The 16,595-nt window shown below is 53.3% G+C and overlaps 1 protein-coding gene across 3 annotated transcripts in view; it reads right to left on the minus strand.

Moving 5' to 3' along the window:
- The window catches only part of LRRK1 (leucine rich repeat kinase 1), a 142,934-nt gene that overhangs the window by 30,746 nt on the left and 95,593 nt on the right, over positions 1-16,595 (minus strand). For all 3 annotated transcript variants that reach the window (XM_069559118.1, XM_069559116.1, XM_069559117.1), the window contains 10 exons: positions 15,369-15,481; positions 14,305-14,381; positions 8,678-8,807; positions 6,593-6,705; positions 6,011-6,225; positions 3,335-3,499; positions 2,681-2,853; positions 1,903-2,023; positions 1,241-1,400; positions 570-846 (listed from right to left, as the gene is read on the minus strand). In XM_069559118.1, coding sequence (XP_069415219.1) covers positions 570-846; positions 1,241-1,400; positions 1,903-2,023; positions 2,681-2,853; positions 3,335-3,499; positions 6,011-6,225; positions 6,593-6,705; positions 8,678-8,807; positions 14,305-14,381; positions 15,369-15,481 — 1,544 coding nt within the window. The remainder of the gene's footprint in view (positions 1-569; positions 847-1,240; positions 1,401-1,902; positions 2,024-2,680; positions 2,854-3,334; positions 3,500-6,010; positions 6,226-6,592; positions 6,706-8,677; positions 8,808-14,304; positions 14,382-15,368; positions 15,482-16,595) is intronic.

The raw sequence follows: 16,595 nt of genomic DNA on the forward strand, positions 1-16,595 counted from the left end.
TTGAGGGGCCGGGTGGTGCTGTGTTCTATGACAGGCATCCAAAGGGTCTGGGGATTTGGCATCCTGGCCACTGCCTCATGGCCAACATCAGCATCAGACCCAGGAAACAGCTGAGACTGAAGTAGAGAAAGGAGGCCCTGAGAACCAAGCCAGAGCGCCGTTAGACTGAGCCCACATGCCCCTCGAGTCCCTGCCCTCCCTGCATTTTGAAACTGGGCTGGATAGTTAGCATGCACACTTTTGTACCTACTCCATTTTTACTCATCAAATAACCAATCAACCGCTCAAAGCATGAACTCCCCAAAGCTACTTTTAAGGCCATTGCCATGCTTACGTGTTTTCCTACGCCTTTCCAATAAATGGGTTTCTTTGAACCCCCTGAACAGAGACACCCAAGGCACAGGGAGGAGCAGCCAGCTGGGACCAGCTGAGCCCAACCACCCTGCCCCAGCCCAGGCAGGCAGCCGCTGTGAGGGCCCAACCTTGGAAACCTTGTCGGGCCACCAGGGGCCCTGGCCCCAGTTCCCTCCTGCGGGGAGCAGCCGGCTCGGCCCAGTCCGTCGCCTCACCTGTCATTGGCCACGGGCAGGGCGATCTCAAATTTGGCCAGGAACTGGAAGTACTGCTCTTCTGTCTGCTTGGTGAAGCCCGTGCCAACCAGCAGCAGCCGAAGGTCCTCGGCCCTGATCACCCCGTTCTTGGCCACCGACCGAGAGCCCTTGATGTTGAAGATCCTCTGCAGACACTCGGACAGCCAGATGGGGTCGAGGAAGTAGAGGTTCCTCAGGCCGTGGCTGGTGTCCGGGAAGTGCAGCAGGGAGCCCGTTTCGATGAGGAAGCTGATGGCTGCCCGGGGAGGGGAGGAGGGGGCAGCGTCAAACAAAGGGCAGAAGGGGCTCTGGGTGACCTCCTCCTAGGGGCGCCAGGCCACAGATTCTTCTTAGGAAGCTCCCAACACAGGGGGCCCTTTGCAGCAGTCAGCTGCCTCCTCACAGGTTCTCAAGAAACCAACGTACTAACCATAATTCATGCATTCCATCTGTGCAAATCTGCTTACGCGTTAAAATGGATTTGCCACCCCAAATCGATAGCTGAAGTCTTTGCCATTATTTGTAGCTGTGCACAGAGCAGTGAAAAGTCTGGGTGCCCCTCCCCAGGACCGCGCCCATGGCTGTGCCTGCTGGCACTCAGCTGAGCCCTGGAGACCCGCCTGCCCCGCCCGCCCTCACTGCCTGCCCACCGGACTGCAGATCCTCGTAGTCTCGGATATCGCTGCCGGGCATCTGGTCCACCAGCTGCTCCAGCTGCCGGTCCGTCAGGTACTGCACGTCGTCACTCAGGCTGCGGCGCTGCTGCTCCGCCAGCACGGCCTCCTGGAGGCTCAAGTAGCTCCTGGGGATCTGGGGCGGGAGGGCAAGCCTGGGCCCTCAGGCTCAGGGCCTCCCTCCAGCTTCCTGAGCACCGGGCAGGCGGGCTGTCTCTGCCACGGCCCGCCCCCCCCCTTCCCCTAGAAACCACTCACACAGGGGCCTCAGGGCCCAACCCACAGCATGCACAGCAATGTGCCTCAGGGCAGCGGGGAGAGGGAGGTGAGGACCCCAACAGGCGGAGAGCGGGCCCTTCTGGCTTCCAGGGGGTGAGGGGTACCCACCAGCCTCCTGCTTCCAGGGTATGAGGGGTACCCACCAGCCTCCCTGCTTCCAGGGTATGAGGGGTACCCACCAGCCTCCCTGCTTCCAGGGGTTGAGGGGTACCCACCAGCCTCCCCACTTCCAGGGGATGGGGGGTACCCACCAGCCTCCCCACTTCCAGGGGATGGGGGGTACCCACCAGCCTCCGCACTTCCTGGGGATAAGGGGAACCCACCAGCCTCCCTGCTTCCAGGGGATGACAAGTACTCACCAGCCTCCCTGCAAGTCGCTGACAGCCGATGGTGCTGCCCACGTCCTTCATGTTGCATGTGACCTGGAAAATGAGCTGCCGCAGCCCTTCCTGACCTTCCAGGCTCTTACAGGAGAGTTCGCTGTGGGTACAAAAATGAAGCGTGCGCACTCACCACACCCCTGGCTCTGACCAGCACTTCAGGGTCTCTGTTTTCCCAAAGGTTCCATCCTAAATACTGGCAAGTTGAGAAAGCTCATGACAGACAGGCACGGAGACTTACTGAGGCCTGACGCGGTGCAGGGCGCGGTGCTGGGGGACCACGGTGTGGTGCCTCAGTCAGTCTTTCCAGTGGGCCCTGTCACCCCCCCGCCCCCCGCCCCCCGCGGCACCCTCGCCCATCCCAGCCCTTGAGACCACTCGGACCCAGCAGGCGGCCCAGGGCCACGCCTGGGGGCTGTTCTTGCCCAGCGACCAACAGTGTGCTGGGTGGCGTGTGAGCTCCTGTCTGCTGGTGCCACTGGGACCACACGTACAGTGCCGAGCCTGGCAGCAGGCAGACCCAGGCGGGCGGCTCAGACAGCATCTCCAGGCCCTGCCCTGCAGGCCCTTGGGCAGCACCTCACCTTCCTCAGGCTGCAGCTGCCACACTTCACCCCGGACAGGGCTCCAGAGGAGCAAAGACCCCCCTCAGGAGCCCCCTGCGGGCAGAGCAGCTGTCTCTGGAGAGACAGACAGCAAGGGGCGGGCAGCCACAGCCCCGAGAGGCTGGGTGCACGGGATGCCGTAGGACACTCACTGCAGGTGTTTACACGTGATGTCCGGGAAGCCGGTGGCCCTGGACCCAGAGGGCGAGCGGCAGAGGGCCAGCACGTAGGCGCGCAGGGTGGCGATCCTCTCCACGCGGAATTTGGTTTCAATTAAGTCCAGGTGTGTTCCCACCACCAGCACCACGGCGTTTGGGGCCTTGGCCTGCAAGACAGAGTCTGGGCTGAGGACGGGAACAGTCCCCTGGGCGGCGGGTGTGTCAACCCTGGACGCCCACGACCCTCAGCTGGCCCCCCGGAACTCCTCTCTGTAAACCTCGAGGGCCTGCCGCACGCCGGGGGTGTGTGAGGGCCCTCGACTCCTCCCTGGGGTTTCTACCTCTGATTCCTTCTGACTGCACCCCACCTGCTGGCCCACAGCGCCTTTCCACTGCAGGAGAGCCCTGTTCCCCTCCTGGGTCCAAGATGCGGGCTCTTACACCAAAGGAAGCAGCAAAGGACAAGGGCACCGCCAACCGTGTAGCGGAGGAGGGACAGAAGGCTGCGTTTCACGGCGACCTCTGGTCCTGGGGCCTCCGTGACACTGCAGCCAAGCACACCCAGGGTCTCCCTACCCATCTTCTGGGCCCCCACCCCACCCCTGAGACGTCCTGAGGACTGAAGGCTGGAGGGCGCGGGCCCCTCACCTCGATGTTGAGCAGCCAGAACTGAAGGCTGGCCACGGCCTCCTCCCCCAGAGCCAGGTTCCAGACCACCACGTACAGGGCCTTGTCCGTGAAGAAGCACTGGTTGACCGTGGCCATGCTGGCGGGGCCGCCGATGTCCCAGACGGTGAACTCCACAGACTCAACCTACTTGAGCAACAGGGCAGCGACAGGGAGACACTTTAGCAACCAGGGCGTTAGCCAGTGCCACTGAGAGAGCTGATCCCGCAGCACGCCGCACACGGGGGTCTGGGAAAGGCGCAGCTGTGGAAAAGCACCGCCCGCTCTGCTGTGCATCTCAAGGATCAGCCGTCTGAGGGACAGAAGGGGGTCCAGCAGCCCCGAGCGGTGGGCGCTGGACGGCTGGCTCCCTCGGGCGGGGCTGTCTGTGGAGCGCAGGAGGGTGCTGTCTGTGCCTGTTTCAGGTGAGGGGACGCCTGTCAGAGGAGCCTGAGGCTGACGGCAGCGCTCACAGCAAGACTGACGCTCCGTTTGAACGTGGGCAAGGCCACGCAGACGGGCCGCCGGACTGCGCCCCCGAGGGTGGCGGCAGAGGGCCCTGAGCACGCTAACAGGTCCGCTGCGGGGCTTCCGGGGAAGGCTGTGTGAACGGCGGTTTCTCTATCGCGCTATGAGGTCAGAGTCTGGCCAGAGCTGCGCTTCTTGGTGGCAAAGAATCATTCCCACCATGATGCAGCTTGGCCTCCAAAACAGTGTGCTGACCAGCTTTTTCGGTAAAAAAGATGAAAATGGACAGCTGTTCTAAGCTGGCTGAAGGCCCGGCCACACAGAGAGTTACAGAGCTGAGCGTTCACAAGATCAGGTGGCTGTCCTTCCCTGAAAAGGGTAGGCAGAAACATGAATCATGGCAGAAAGGAAGGGGCGGGGGTCACTCCTCAAACCTCAGACAGCTATTTGCTGAAGAACAGCTGGAAAAAACAGCTGGAAGAACAGCTTAAAAGGTAGGAGAGAATCCAGAGATTCTGGTTACTTTCAAAAACCTCTGGACATGCGTTACCTAGGTTCACCTCTGGGGTTTTCTGGGGAAGGGGGCAGTGCTGGAGTTAATCATTCGACTGTTCTGGTCCTAGTGGGCAGATCTCCACTCTAGAGAACTAGTTTCCAAGGCCGTATCTACATTCACCCACCTCACTACAACCAACTCAAATTAATTCCTGTCACGGCCGAGTAAGATTCCATCCTGTATACGTGGCACAAGCTCTTCACCCACTCATCTGTTGATGGACATCTAAGTTGCTTTACTGGCTATTGTAAACAGTGCTGCAGTGAGCTTTGCGGTATATGTATCTTTTTGAATTGTGGTTTTCTCAGGGTATATGCCCAGTAGTGGGATTGCTGGCATGGGCTTCCCTCATGGCTCAGCCTGCAATGCGGAAGAATCTGCCTGCAGTGTGGAAGACCTGGGTTCGATCCCTGGGTTGGGAAGATCCCCTAGAGAAGGGAAAGTATTCTGGCCTGGAGAATTCCATGGACTGTATAGTCCATAGGGTCGCAAAGAGTTGGACACGACTTAGCGACCTTCACTTTCACTTTTCATGGTAGTTTTATTGCTAGATTTTTGAGGACTTTCCATAACACAAGGAGCCCAACCTAGTATTCTATGTGACCTAGATGGGTGGTGGAGGGAGGCTCAAGTGGGAGGGGATATATATAAATATATATATACACACACACACAGTTATGACTGATTCACGTTGTATGGCAGAAACCAAAACACTGTAGAGCAATTATCTTCCAATGAAAGAGATTTTTTAAGTTATAACAAAATAGACATTCAGCTTAAATGCCTAGTGACTCAAATTGGGTTTCCTTGACTTGCAAAGTGATTTTGTATGAAAGACTCTGCAACAAAATTGGTTTCCAGGCCATGGGGAACATCATGCAGCTTCTGGCCTCAAGGCTGCTGAGTTTTCCACAAATAACCTCCTTGCACCTGTGTCCCTGTGTGGCCACGTGTATACCACAAACACAGCAACAGGTAAGGGAGGCATCACTGACACATGCCCATCCCTTGGGCTGGGAGAAAACAGGCTCCCTTCTCTGATTCAAGTGTAAGAGAATTCTCGCTTTTATCTGTCTCATACTGAATGGAAAACAGGATGATTAACAGGTTCATTGAAGGACTCATTTAAAATAGGGCTTAGAAACTGGACTTTTCAGAACTTGGGGTGAATGTGGGTGTCAGTGAGGACAGGGCCTTCATTCTGGGGCTGCCTTCTCAGCTTTCCTGCTAGGGGTAGGTACTGCTGTGTCTCACTCCTATAGGAGTAGTTCATTCTCCGCCATGGGGAAGGGCCCTGGCCCAGGCCATCTGAATCACAGTCCTTGGGGTTAAAGCTGATGAGACCTGGGCACTGTGGTCTTTAAAAGCTCATCAAAAAGTCTAACTGTCAGCCAGGCCTGGAACCCCTGGCCTGGAACCTCAGCTCAGCTATAAGAGAGAAAATACAAGGACATTTAAGAAATGATTCACTCTGTCCTTGGAGCTGGTTTGAAACAGTACATGATGACTCTTGCAAATATCCTGGGACTCAGACACTGGGCAGAGAAAGTCCTGGGCTCTCTGGAGAAGAGGAAGCAGGGGCCCTGGGCACGCCCTCCCTCCCACAGGGACTCTGCACGCCGATCATCCTTGACCTTGGCTCTCGAGCCAGCCGGCCTCTGCAGCTCCCACTTGGTGGTCCTGATGGTGGCCTCGCTGTGTACCACCTGGGGGGCCCTCCCCGTCTGTAAGATCTCCAGGAGGGTGGACTTGCCCTGACGCGGCGGACCCACGATGATCATCTTCAACTGCTTGCACTTCTCTGCTTTCCGCAGCTGAGCACGCAGGTAAGACAGCATCGCTTTGGGGCCTGTGCAAAACCACAGCAGGGCAGAGGAGATGCTGCTGCTGACACAGAGCAGGGAACACACTGACAGTTCTTGAGAAACAACGTTCTGTCTGAAGGAACACCTTCTGTGTATTCTAATGGGGTTAACTGAGAAGACTTTTGGGTCTATGGAGAGAAGCTGTGATACAATTCACCCCAAAAGTGAAATCTAAAAGTCAGGGCTCTAAGGACAGCATCCTAGTTCCAGAGAACTTGGCAGCACCTTCCCAAACGCGGGAGCTGCAGGGAGGCTCCATGGGTCCCCAGGAGTGTCTACTCCAGGTCCTTAGCAACTAGACTTGAGCATCTTTCCCTGGGAGGGGGGCTTGCAATGCCGAGGAAGCCCTACCTTCTTTTCTGATCTCTGCAGGCACGTTGCTGATATTCAGGTCTTCAATGTCCAACTGCCAGAGGTTGCCCAGCTGCCCCAGCTCAGGAGGGAGCTCTCGGAGGCTAGGATTGCTGAGGGCATACACACACCATGGGAAAACACTCATACACCCCACAGGAGAACACACACACACACATCGCGGGAGAACACACACACACACGTAACGGGAGAATATACACACACATAACGGGAGAACACACACACACCGCAGGAGAATATACACACACCACAGGAGAACACACACACACACATAACGGGAGAACACACACACACATCGCGGGAGAACACACACACACACATCACCGGAGAACACACACACACATAACGGGAGAACACACACACACCGCAGGAGAACACACACACACACACACATCGCGGGAGAACACACACACACATCACGGGAGAACACACACACACCGCAGGAGAATATACATACACCACAGGAGAACACACACACACACATAATGGGAGAACACACACACACATTGCGGGAGAACACACACACACCGCAGGAGAATATACACACACCACAGGAGAACACACACACACACACCCCGTGGGAGAACACACACACACACATCACGGGAGGACACACACACACACCGTGGGAGAACACACACACACCCCGCAGGAGAACACACACACGCCCCGTGGGAGAACACACACACACCCCGCAGGAGAACACACACACGCCCCGTGGGAGAACACACACATCCCGCGGGAGAACACAGACACACACACCGTGGGAGAACACACACATCCCACGGGAGAACACACACACACACCGTGGGAGAACACACACACACCGCGGGAGAACACACACACCCTGCGGGAGAACACACACACACACCGTGGGAGAACACACACACACACATCACGGGAGGACATACACACACACCGTGGGAGAACACACACACACACACCCCACGGGAGAACACACACACACACCGTGGGAGAACACACACACCATGGGAGAACACACACACACACCGTGGGAGAACACACACACACACACCCCACGGGAGAACACACACACACACCGTGGGAGAACACACACACCATGGGAGAACACACACACACACCCCCCAAGGGAGAACACACACACACACATCACGGGAGAACACACACACGCCCCGTGGGAGAACACACACACACCGCGGGAGAACACAGACACACACACCGTGGGAGAACACACACATCCCACGGGAGAACACACACAGACCCCGCGGGAGAACATACACACACAGCAGCCTGTCGGCCTCCAGGGCCTGTGGAGGCCACTGACAATCTGTACCCCAAACCAAATATCTTGGGCCCTGATTTCAAGTGTTTCATTTAAATACTAATTCCAAAGCCTTTCCAAGTGGCCCTAGTGGTAAAGAACCTGCCTGCCAATGCAGGAGATGCAAGAAACGCAGGTTCAATTCCTGGCTTGGGAAGATCCCCTGGAGCAGGAAAAGGCAAGCCACTCCAGTATTCTTGCCTAGAAAACTCCATGGACAGAGGAACCTGGCAGGCTACAGTCCATGGAGCCGCAGAGAATCAGACTGTGCAACTGAACACGCATGGTTTTCCAAAGCCTTTTTCCCTGGGAAGCCGGCGGCACAATGGCAGCTGTCTTCTGCGAATCCCCGTGGCTTAGAACAAGGTCCCCTCCCCCAACTTCCCCATCTCTTCGATGAATTACACTATCATAAAGATGATTACTACCTCTTCTAGACAAGGCAATGTGGCCTGAATTATTTTGCACTGTCTGAATCCTTTGGCACTATTTGTCAGTAGATACTCAGTGAATGAAAGGATGGATGACTGAGCCACTCTTTCATTATAAATGAGTGAAATAGCAAGGAAAACATCCTTGCATAGCTACCCCTACCTCCCCCTCCCCTACCTCTTTGACTAAGTCTGGCTCTGAAAATCTAACTGCTGCTCCTTGGCATGTAGATAATGTCTCCCTGGCTCCCGTGTCCTTGGATGGTTCACACAAGGACATTCTGCCTCCTGGGCTGAGGGCCGGTGCAGCAGCGCTGGCTGTGTACTTACTTCCCCAAGTAGAGCTCTGATAAGCTCTTCAGCAGGCAAACTGAGGGCGGGACTGCATCCAGGTGGTTGTCGTTCAGACAAAGGACTTCCAAAGACTCACTCAGGAAGGCGGGAAATTCGAGTACGCACACTGCGAAGAAATGGCGAAGCAGACTGCACATTGGAGGGTGATTCTGGGTCATGACAGCATGGAGGCCAGGTGGCTGCACACACTGGTACAACCTCGAGAGGGCATTTTGACAAATCTATCAGAATGAGGAGCTCATCTCACCCACCCAGGGATTCCAATTCTAGGAAACGGTCCTACGGACATCCCAGCATGTGTGGCAAAGACGTGAGAACAAGGACGCTCAGCGGCACAGTTTGCAGTGACAGAGGTAGAAGACAGCTTGTGTATCCACCCACAAGGAGTCGGTTAAACGAATAATGGGATTCTGTGCAATTATTACAACGCACAGGGTGGGTCTACAGGTATGGGTATGAAGAGATACACAAGAGATACTGGTAAATCAAACAAGCAAGGTGTGGAAGCAGGTATCTGAAAGCCTAAATTTGTGCACCATAAAACGTGTGCAGACATGGGAAACAGTCGCCCCCCACGCACTTAGATATGTTATAGGCATGTGTGCACACTTATGCATGCTATATGATGGTATGTGCACACAACACACATGCCTACACGCTTACTTCTGTTACATGAAGTTATGTGCACACACATGTTATATGCACACACACATATACCACACATGCACATTAATATGTATACGTGTTACATGTTGTTATCAGCATGTGCGTATAAACTACAAATACACACATCACACATGTTATGTGTTATACTGCATGTCAGATACAAATGCAATTGCTACCACAGACGCGTGAAGCTCCGTAGTTCTCTCTGGAGAAGGAGGTCACTGGTGTAACTAACTGAGCAGGACCCTATGGGGCTTTCCCAGAACAGCCCTCCCCAACCACACGTCCTCTGCTCGTCTCTTGTCTGTAGAAAAACTGGGGCCTTCTAGGCTTCCCCAGCTCCAAAGAGTACTTTTCATCAGAGAAGCTGAGAAAGTACAGAAAGAAAGGAAAACAGCCAAGCAGGCCAAAATAATAATTCATCCATTAAACAAGTCAAGGAGCTTTAGTTCCTCCTCAAGGGCTATAGAGAATATTCTGAGCCATGAATGTTTTGAGCTGTTTTGCAGAGTCTGAGACCCCCGTCAGGTGGAAGCAGTTAACTGCGTGCTGTCCACAAGAACATAGACCCCAGACCGCTCAGAACCAGAAAGTTGACGCTGACTCCCGACTGCCTCACCACCAATCAGTCAGGTGAATGTCCGTGAGCTGCTCCCACCCCCACAATCCCCCTCCCTCACCGTCTTTAGAAACCTTTCCCTGAAAGCCTTTGGGGAGTTCAAGCCGGTGAGCACTGGCTGCCTGGACAGCTTGCTTGCCTAGACTACTACTACTACTACTACTAAGTTGCTTCAGTCGTGTCCGACTCTATGCGACCCCAGAGACAGCAGCCCACCAGGCTCCCCCGTCCCTGGGATTCTCCAGGCAAGAACACTGGAGTGGGTTGCCATTTCCTTCTCCAATGCATGAAAGTAAAAAGTGAAAGTGAAGTTGCTCAGTCGTGTCTGACTCTTAGCGACCCCATGGACTGCAGCCCACCAGGCTCCTCCATCCATGGGATTTCCCAGGCAAGAGTACTGGAGTGGGGTGCCATTGCCTTCTCCGGCTTGCCTAGACAAGCACCTGCAATAAACGCACTTGCCTTCACCACGACCCAGTGTAGCTACATGGTCTTTACTGGACATGGGTGAGTGGACCCGAGTTCGGTCTGGTAACACTGGAAGACTGAATATCCACTCCACACCCTTGGGTGCAGTTCAGAAATTCTGTTTACCATATATTAATGCATATATTACTTCTTCAATTGAAAAAAAGCCAGTTAACTGAAAAAATAATAATGTGGACTTGGTTTTTATGCTTCCTAGGAACAAGTCAACTCTCTAGTACATTTAAGTGATTTCAGTAATTATGCTGGTTTTGAGGTTCCTATTAAAATTACATCAAATTTGCTGTTTCTACCGCACCAGAGTGTGTGAGTTGAGAAAGAATGTGGGGAAAGCTTGGAAACTGATAGGAATCAGAGGGTCAGATTGCAACAGAATCTCTGAAGCGCCTTCTCCTCTCTCCTGAGGCAGGGAGAATGGGGGCAGGTGAGCACCCCCCTGAGGATCCCTTTCAGCTCAAATTCAAGATAAAACAACTGCCTCAAAGCCCTCTCAGCCAGGTCTCTGCCAGACACACAAGATAGAGAAGCTGGAATTCTTTTGTGGGGCTGAAACGATGCCTCCGCCCTGGATCACAGCTCCTCCCTTAACTCTGGCTTTTCTTCACACATGTAGATGCAGTCTCAATGGTAACAGGGTAACCTGGCATCAGAGAATGTTCTGTGAGAGACGATAACAGGATACTGATATTGACGCCTAGATAATTTGCCCAGCTAGTAACATATGAATGGGACTCAACACAGTGGCCTCTACAGAAATAAATGTGCAACAGATTCTTAAGGACAGCTTTGTACTAATCCTTGTTCTATAAGAAAAATATTCAAAAAATGTTGTTTTTTTTTAAATGAAAAAGAATGATCAACTTCACCCTGCCCTAATTTGCATGGAAAAAAAACTTCAAGAAAGACCCACTTTCTTCCCAGAGAACACGTTCTGAACACATGGCCTCTGTAGTTTCCATATTTAGTTTCACCTTGGTGTTTAAGAAGCCTCTTTAAGAAACAGACAGATGGAATAAGGGACTTGTCCTCTAAACAGAGACAACACCTGTCACAGACCTCTTGGCCCAGGATGGAAACCCTGAAAACCGGGCTGGGCAGAGAGCACAGCTTGAGGTATTTATGAACTGTAATTACTTATTCATACGTTATTTATGACTCAGCTGGTATGAATTTTACTGTAAAAATGGCCATCCAAATTATTTTTGGACAAGACCACTGCGCCAATGTGACTACTTGAATGTACATAAATCTACTTGGAGTTTTCTATCCATCTGCAAACAAGTAGAGATGATGCCTTACGCCAGGTCAACAGCCCGAGAGAACAACCCTCCTAGGAAAAGCGTCTCTCCCTTTCACCCAGGCACGGGCCTTAACTCTCTAGATAAAATCGACAAAATCACAGGGCTCTTGTTGCGTGCAGACAGCTCAGCACTCCCACCCCTGCCAGGGAGCCTCCGGAGGGGTGGGTCCTCCCCCACTGCAGCCACGCCCCTGCTGGCCACCGCGGGGCCACTTTTCAGGGCACGGTGCGTGTTTCTGCCCCGCTGGGCCCTGTGTGCCTCTGGTCTTGCACTCTGGTGGTTTCATGAAAAAGCGGCTGGTCCCCCAGGGAGTGCTGGCCCACCTCCTAAGGCGCCAGCATGGTCTGCCTTTCTGGACTAGAGACACCATTCTAGTCCACTCCAACCCCCTGGGCTTGGCCTGCCGCAGTGGGAGTGCAGCTGAGGTCCACCAGCAGCCCTTCTCCTGCCTGTCAGCCTGTTTGGGCTTCCATGAGACAAAAAATGCTTGCTTTTCCTTCCTTCCAAGTGAAATCCTCAGGTCTGGACTCAATTTCCAAAGTCCTAAGGCTCTTTGTTTTGAAAAGGATCAGTTATGAAATTCCAAGTTGCATTTCCCTAGTAGCGAGGTTCGAGGCCTTTCTGTTTCTTCCTGGGCCATCTGGACTTCCTTTCCTGTGAACTGTTTATATCCATTGCCCAGTTTCTGCCTATTGGGTTGACTTTTAAAAAAAGTCAATTTGTAAGCCGTCTTTGTATATTAGGGACTTAAGCCAGTTTATGTTGCAACAATTTTTGCTACAAATATTTCCTCTTGGTCTGTTTGCATTATGACTTTGCTTACGATGCCTTTTATTGAACAAAGTTTTCCCATTTTTTACAATGCTAAAGATTTTGCTTTTAAAAAAATTACTCTTGGATTTCCCACCTCGCTTTTAAAGATCTGCCTACACACAAATTATATATTTATGCTCTTAAATGTTATTTTCTTTTTTCTTTTATGCGTCAAGCTGACATCTGCATGGAGATATTTGTAACTCATGTCAGGTGGGCACCTAGCGCTGTGTTTTCCCTTTCAGCTGGACAAGCAGTTATATCAGCACTATTTATTAAAACAATAAGACATTCTTTTTCCCACTGAATTGAAATGCCACTTGCGTCATACTAAATTCCTATTTTTGGACTCTTCTCTGTTCCACTATGATACATTCTTTTTTCAATCATATATAATCATCAAAAAAGGGCAACAGATAGGCCGACTGTTTAGTTCACCTCCTGTAAATGTGTCTTGGCCTCTGTGGCATTGCTTATTCCCTACCTGACACCACCTACACTTAAAAAGCAGTTGTCAATATAGATCAATCAAGCTGAAGAAAAAAGTTATATTACACCTAAAATAACCTAAATATCGGTTCCATTGGACAGTATCCACAGGGATATATATGTGAGTGTTGATGGCTTTAGAATTCCTGACTTTCAGATTAAAAAAGAGGGCTGGTGATTGAATGAGAGGGACAAGCCCACACCTCTCACTGTACCTTACAGAAATGAGGAGCTAAAAGAACTTTTTTCCTAGAAATGTTCTCTGCTGAACCGGCCTTGTCATGTGGCCAGTCCCAACCCTCTAGAAAAGGTTCTGTTCCTGACGAGTCTGGAGGAAGACCTTGAGCTCCTCTATAGTCTCAGTGCAGCCAGGACAGCCTGCAGGACCCAGGACCATGGTGTGTCTACACGTGCCTCACAGGAAGCCATGATGTGGAGGAAGGATACTGCTGCCCCCAGGCCCAGGGCCGATGCTCACGGTGCTGGCCTGGCTCTCCTGCTCAACAGTCCCTGCCCACATCAGTTAGCCCTGTGCTCAGACTGAATGGGGCCCCTCACATCCGTGAGTGGGGGCCCTGACCCCCAGGGTGATGGCATTAGGAGACGAAGTCTTTGGAAGGTGACCAAGTTTAGATGAGCTCACGAGGGTGGGCCCACGATGGTGTTACTGTCCTTATAAGAAGACATCAGTGGGCTCTCTCTGCCGTAGGAGGACAAAGCAAGAAGGCAGCTGTCTGCAGGCCAGAAGAGGGCCTTCACCAGAAACTCACTGTGCACCCTGACCTTGGACTTCCAGCCTCCAAAACAGAGAAAATATATTTCTGTTGGTTAAGCCACCCAGTCAGTGGTGCTTTGCTATGGAAGCCTGAATTGAAGACACTCCGGGAGGCTCAATTTCCTCATTGGCAATATGGAAAATCATAACCCACATCATGTTGTGGTGGTTACAGAGAGACTGACGCATGCAAGATATCTAAGGCAGTTCTCACAGGGCAGGCCATCCACACACGGGAGCTGCTGGACTTACTGGGCTACAAACAGGAAAGGGGGCTTCGGGACAAAGATTGGCCATCTGTGGGACACGAGCCACGGGCACAGTCAGGAGCCCGAATCAAGCACCGGCGTCTCTGGCATTCCACCGGCACCGCAGGCAAGAGGCCACCGGAGCCGTCTCCCTGCAGGGCCCCCCCTCCCCGAGCCGTCTCACCTCCCGGCGGCCACACACACACCTGCCTCCGTCCCCGAACGCTGGCGGCCTCTGGTGGTGAAAAAGGAAATGCGCTTTGTTTTAAGGATGTCTTCGTTTCTGTAGGGGAGAAACGTCCAGGTTTGAGGAAAGCATGGCAAAGACATTTCTTCTCGGGCTGTGACTATGCAATGGCATGCAGAAAGAAGGGAGAAAACACCCCCAGCAGGGCGTCGGTGCCCCTGCGGCCGATGTGTAAGCGTGGACAGCCACTGTCTGATAACTACACCAGTTGTGCTCACAAGTCTTTGGGGGGGGGGGGGAAACAAGCAGAGAAGGTGACTGGCGGTTTCCACCCCTGAGCTTTTCCGTCTCAGGCAGGGCAAGCCTGGCAGGAAGGCCCACTCCAGGGGCTGCTGCTTTTCTCTTAACCGGGGGAGCTCTCCTAGAGGGGTAAGTCCCACTGAGATGCCGCAGCGGTGGCCCTCAGCCAGTGAACTAAGGAAGCTGGTCTTCCTGAGGAGACCTTGGAGGGTACATTTTATTCAGTCTACACATATTGGCTAGTGACTGGCAATTTGAACAGAAGGACAACTGAGGCCGATGCAGGGAGAGTCTCCAGGAGTCTTTAAAGATTGGCAACTGCAGGATATTGTGCTGGGCTGAATTGTGTCCCTCCCGCTCACATGTTGAAGTCCTAACCTCCAGCATCTGAGAATGTGAGGTATTTGGAGACACAGCCTTTAAGCAGGTTATCCAGTTAAGATGAGGTCATGAACGTGGGCCTGGATCCAGTCTGCCTGGTGTCCTTACAAAAGAGGCGATCAGGACACAGACGGCACGGGGGAGACTGACCACATCAGGACACGAGGTCAGCTGTCTGCGTGCCGAGGAGAGGCCCCGGGAGAAACTGACCCTGCCACCACCTCCCTCTCAGGCTTCCAGCTTCCAGAACTGGGGGAGATCCATGCCTATCGTTTCAGCCGCCCGGTCAACAGCACTTTGCCGTGGTCGTTCAGCCAGCCCGCATGGATGCCATCCCACAGGTCTGTGACTGGGCTCACACATACACTGGAGAGCTCACCGGGGACAGAGACCCCTGCTTACTTGCCAAAGTGATTTCTGGAGAGATCCAGGGTTTTGAGCTGCCTGCAGGTCCACTTCTCTTGAGGTGGGAGTGCCACCAGCTGGTTTCCCTGCAACTTCAAGAACATGAGGGCCTGGGGCAGAGGGAGAGAGGGCAAAGCTGACGTCAGATACCACAGGGGCAGGGGAACAGAAGGGAAACCAAACGGCTATAACCAATTCACTCTCACAGGGATTCCAACAGTGAGGGCCCTCACAGAGTCTTCACACTCCTGACATCACAGCAGTAAGGGCAAATGGGACAGTTAGTAGACCCTTCCCTTCGGATCATGGCAAGGCGATTATTCCAGAATAAAAGGAATGAACTGACGCTTCTTAGAAGCGACGATTACTGTGGACCCATCCTAGGAACAGCAGAAGAGTCTGAGGCTCTGGAGGCCACAGTGCCAGCACAAGAACGGTGGGCAGAGCGTGATGGCTCCCTGGGCTGGCCCAGTGACACCCTGGACAGGGGTCGGGTAGCAGCAGCAACACCGAGGGTGACTGCCTGGGTCACAGAACCTCTGCCAGCTTGACATGGACTCCTCCGGGGTGATGGAGAGTTCCCCACCCTGGCCTGGCTTTAAGTACCAAGTGGTGACTAGGCCTCATGCTGTGCTTTCAGAGGTTCCCACTGGGCACCAAGCGGTGAATAGGATCCATGCTGCACTTTCAGAGGTTCCCACTGGGCACCAAGCGGTGAATAGGACCCATGCTCTTCCTTCAGAGGTTCCCACCAGAGCAGGAAAGACAGACAGGTCTGGGAATAGCCCTGCTGGGACACACAGCCAGGGCGCTGGTACAGGGCATTTCCTGATTTCACGCCCAGCAATTCCAGTTCTTCCGCTTCCGGGCAGGGAGCAGGGACACGACGGCAGTGCCGCCCGAGCCTCATGTGCCAGCCGGGAAGGAACAGAGCCACAGAAGGTCCAAGGGGCTGTGCTTACTGTCAACATTAAAGAAAATTCTGGAAATAAAAACCCATCATCCCCCTTCCTCCCAGAGCTGTTGTCATTTTGCACATTTCCTCTAAATCTTTGCACACAACCATGCATGTCTTCGGAGAAGGCAATGGCACCCCGCTCCAGTACTCTTGCCTGGAAAATCCCATGGACGGAGGAGTCTGGTGGGCTGCAGTCCATGGGGTCACTGAGAGTTGGACACGACTCAGTGACTTCACTTTCACTTTTCACTTTCATGCACTGGAGA

This window comes from Ovis canadensis, chromosome 18 (assembly GCF_042477335.2).
Source record: "Ovis canadensis isolate MfBH-ARS-UI-01 breed Bighorn chromosome 18, ARS-UI_OviCan_v2, whole genome shotgun sequence".
Taxonomy (NCBI): domain Eukaryota; kingdom Metazoa; phylum Chordata; class Mammalia; order Artiodactyla; family Bovidae; genus Ovis; species Ovis canadensis.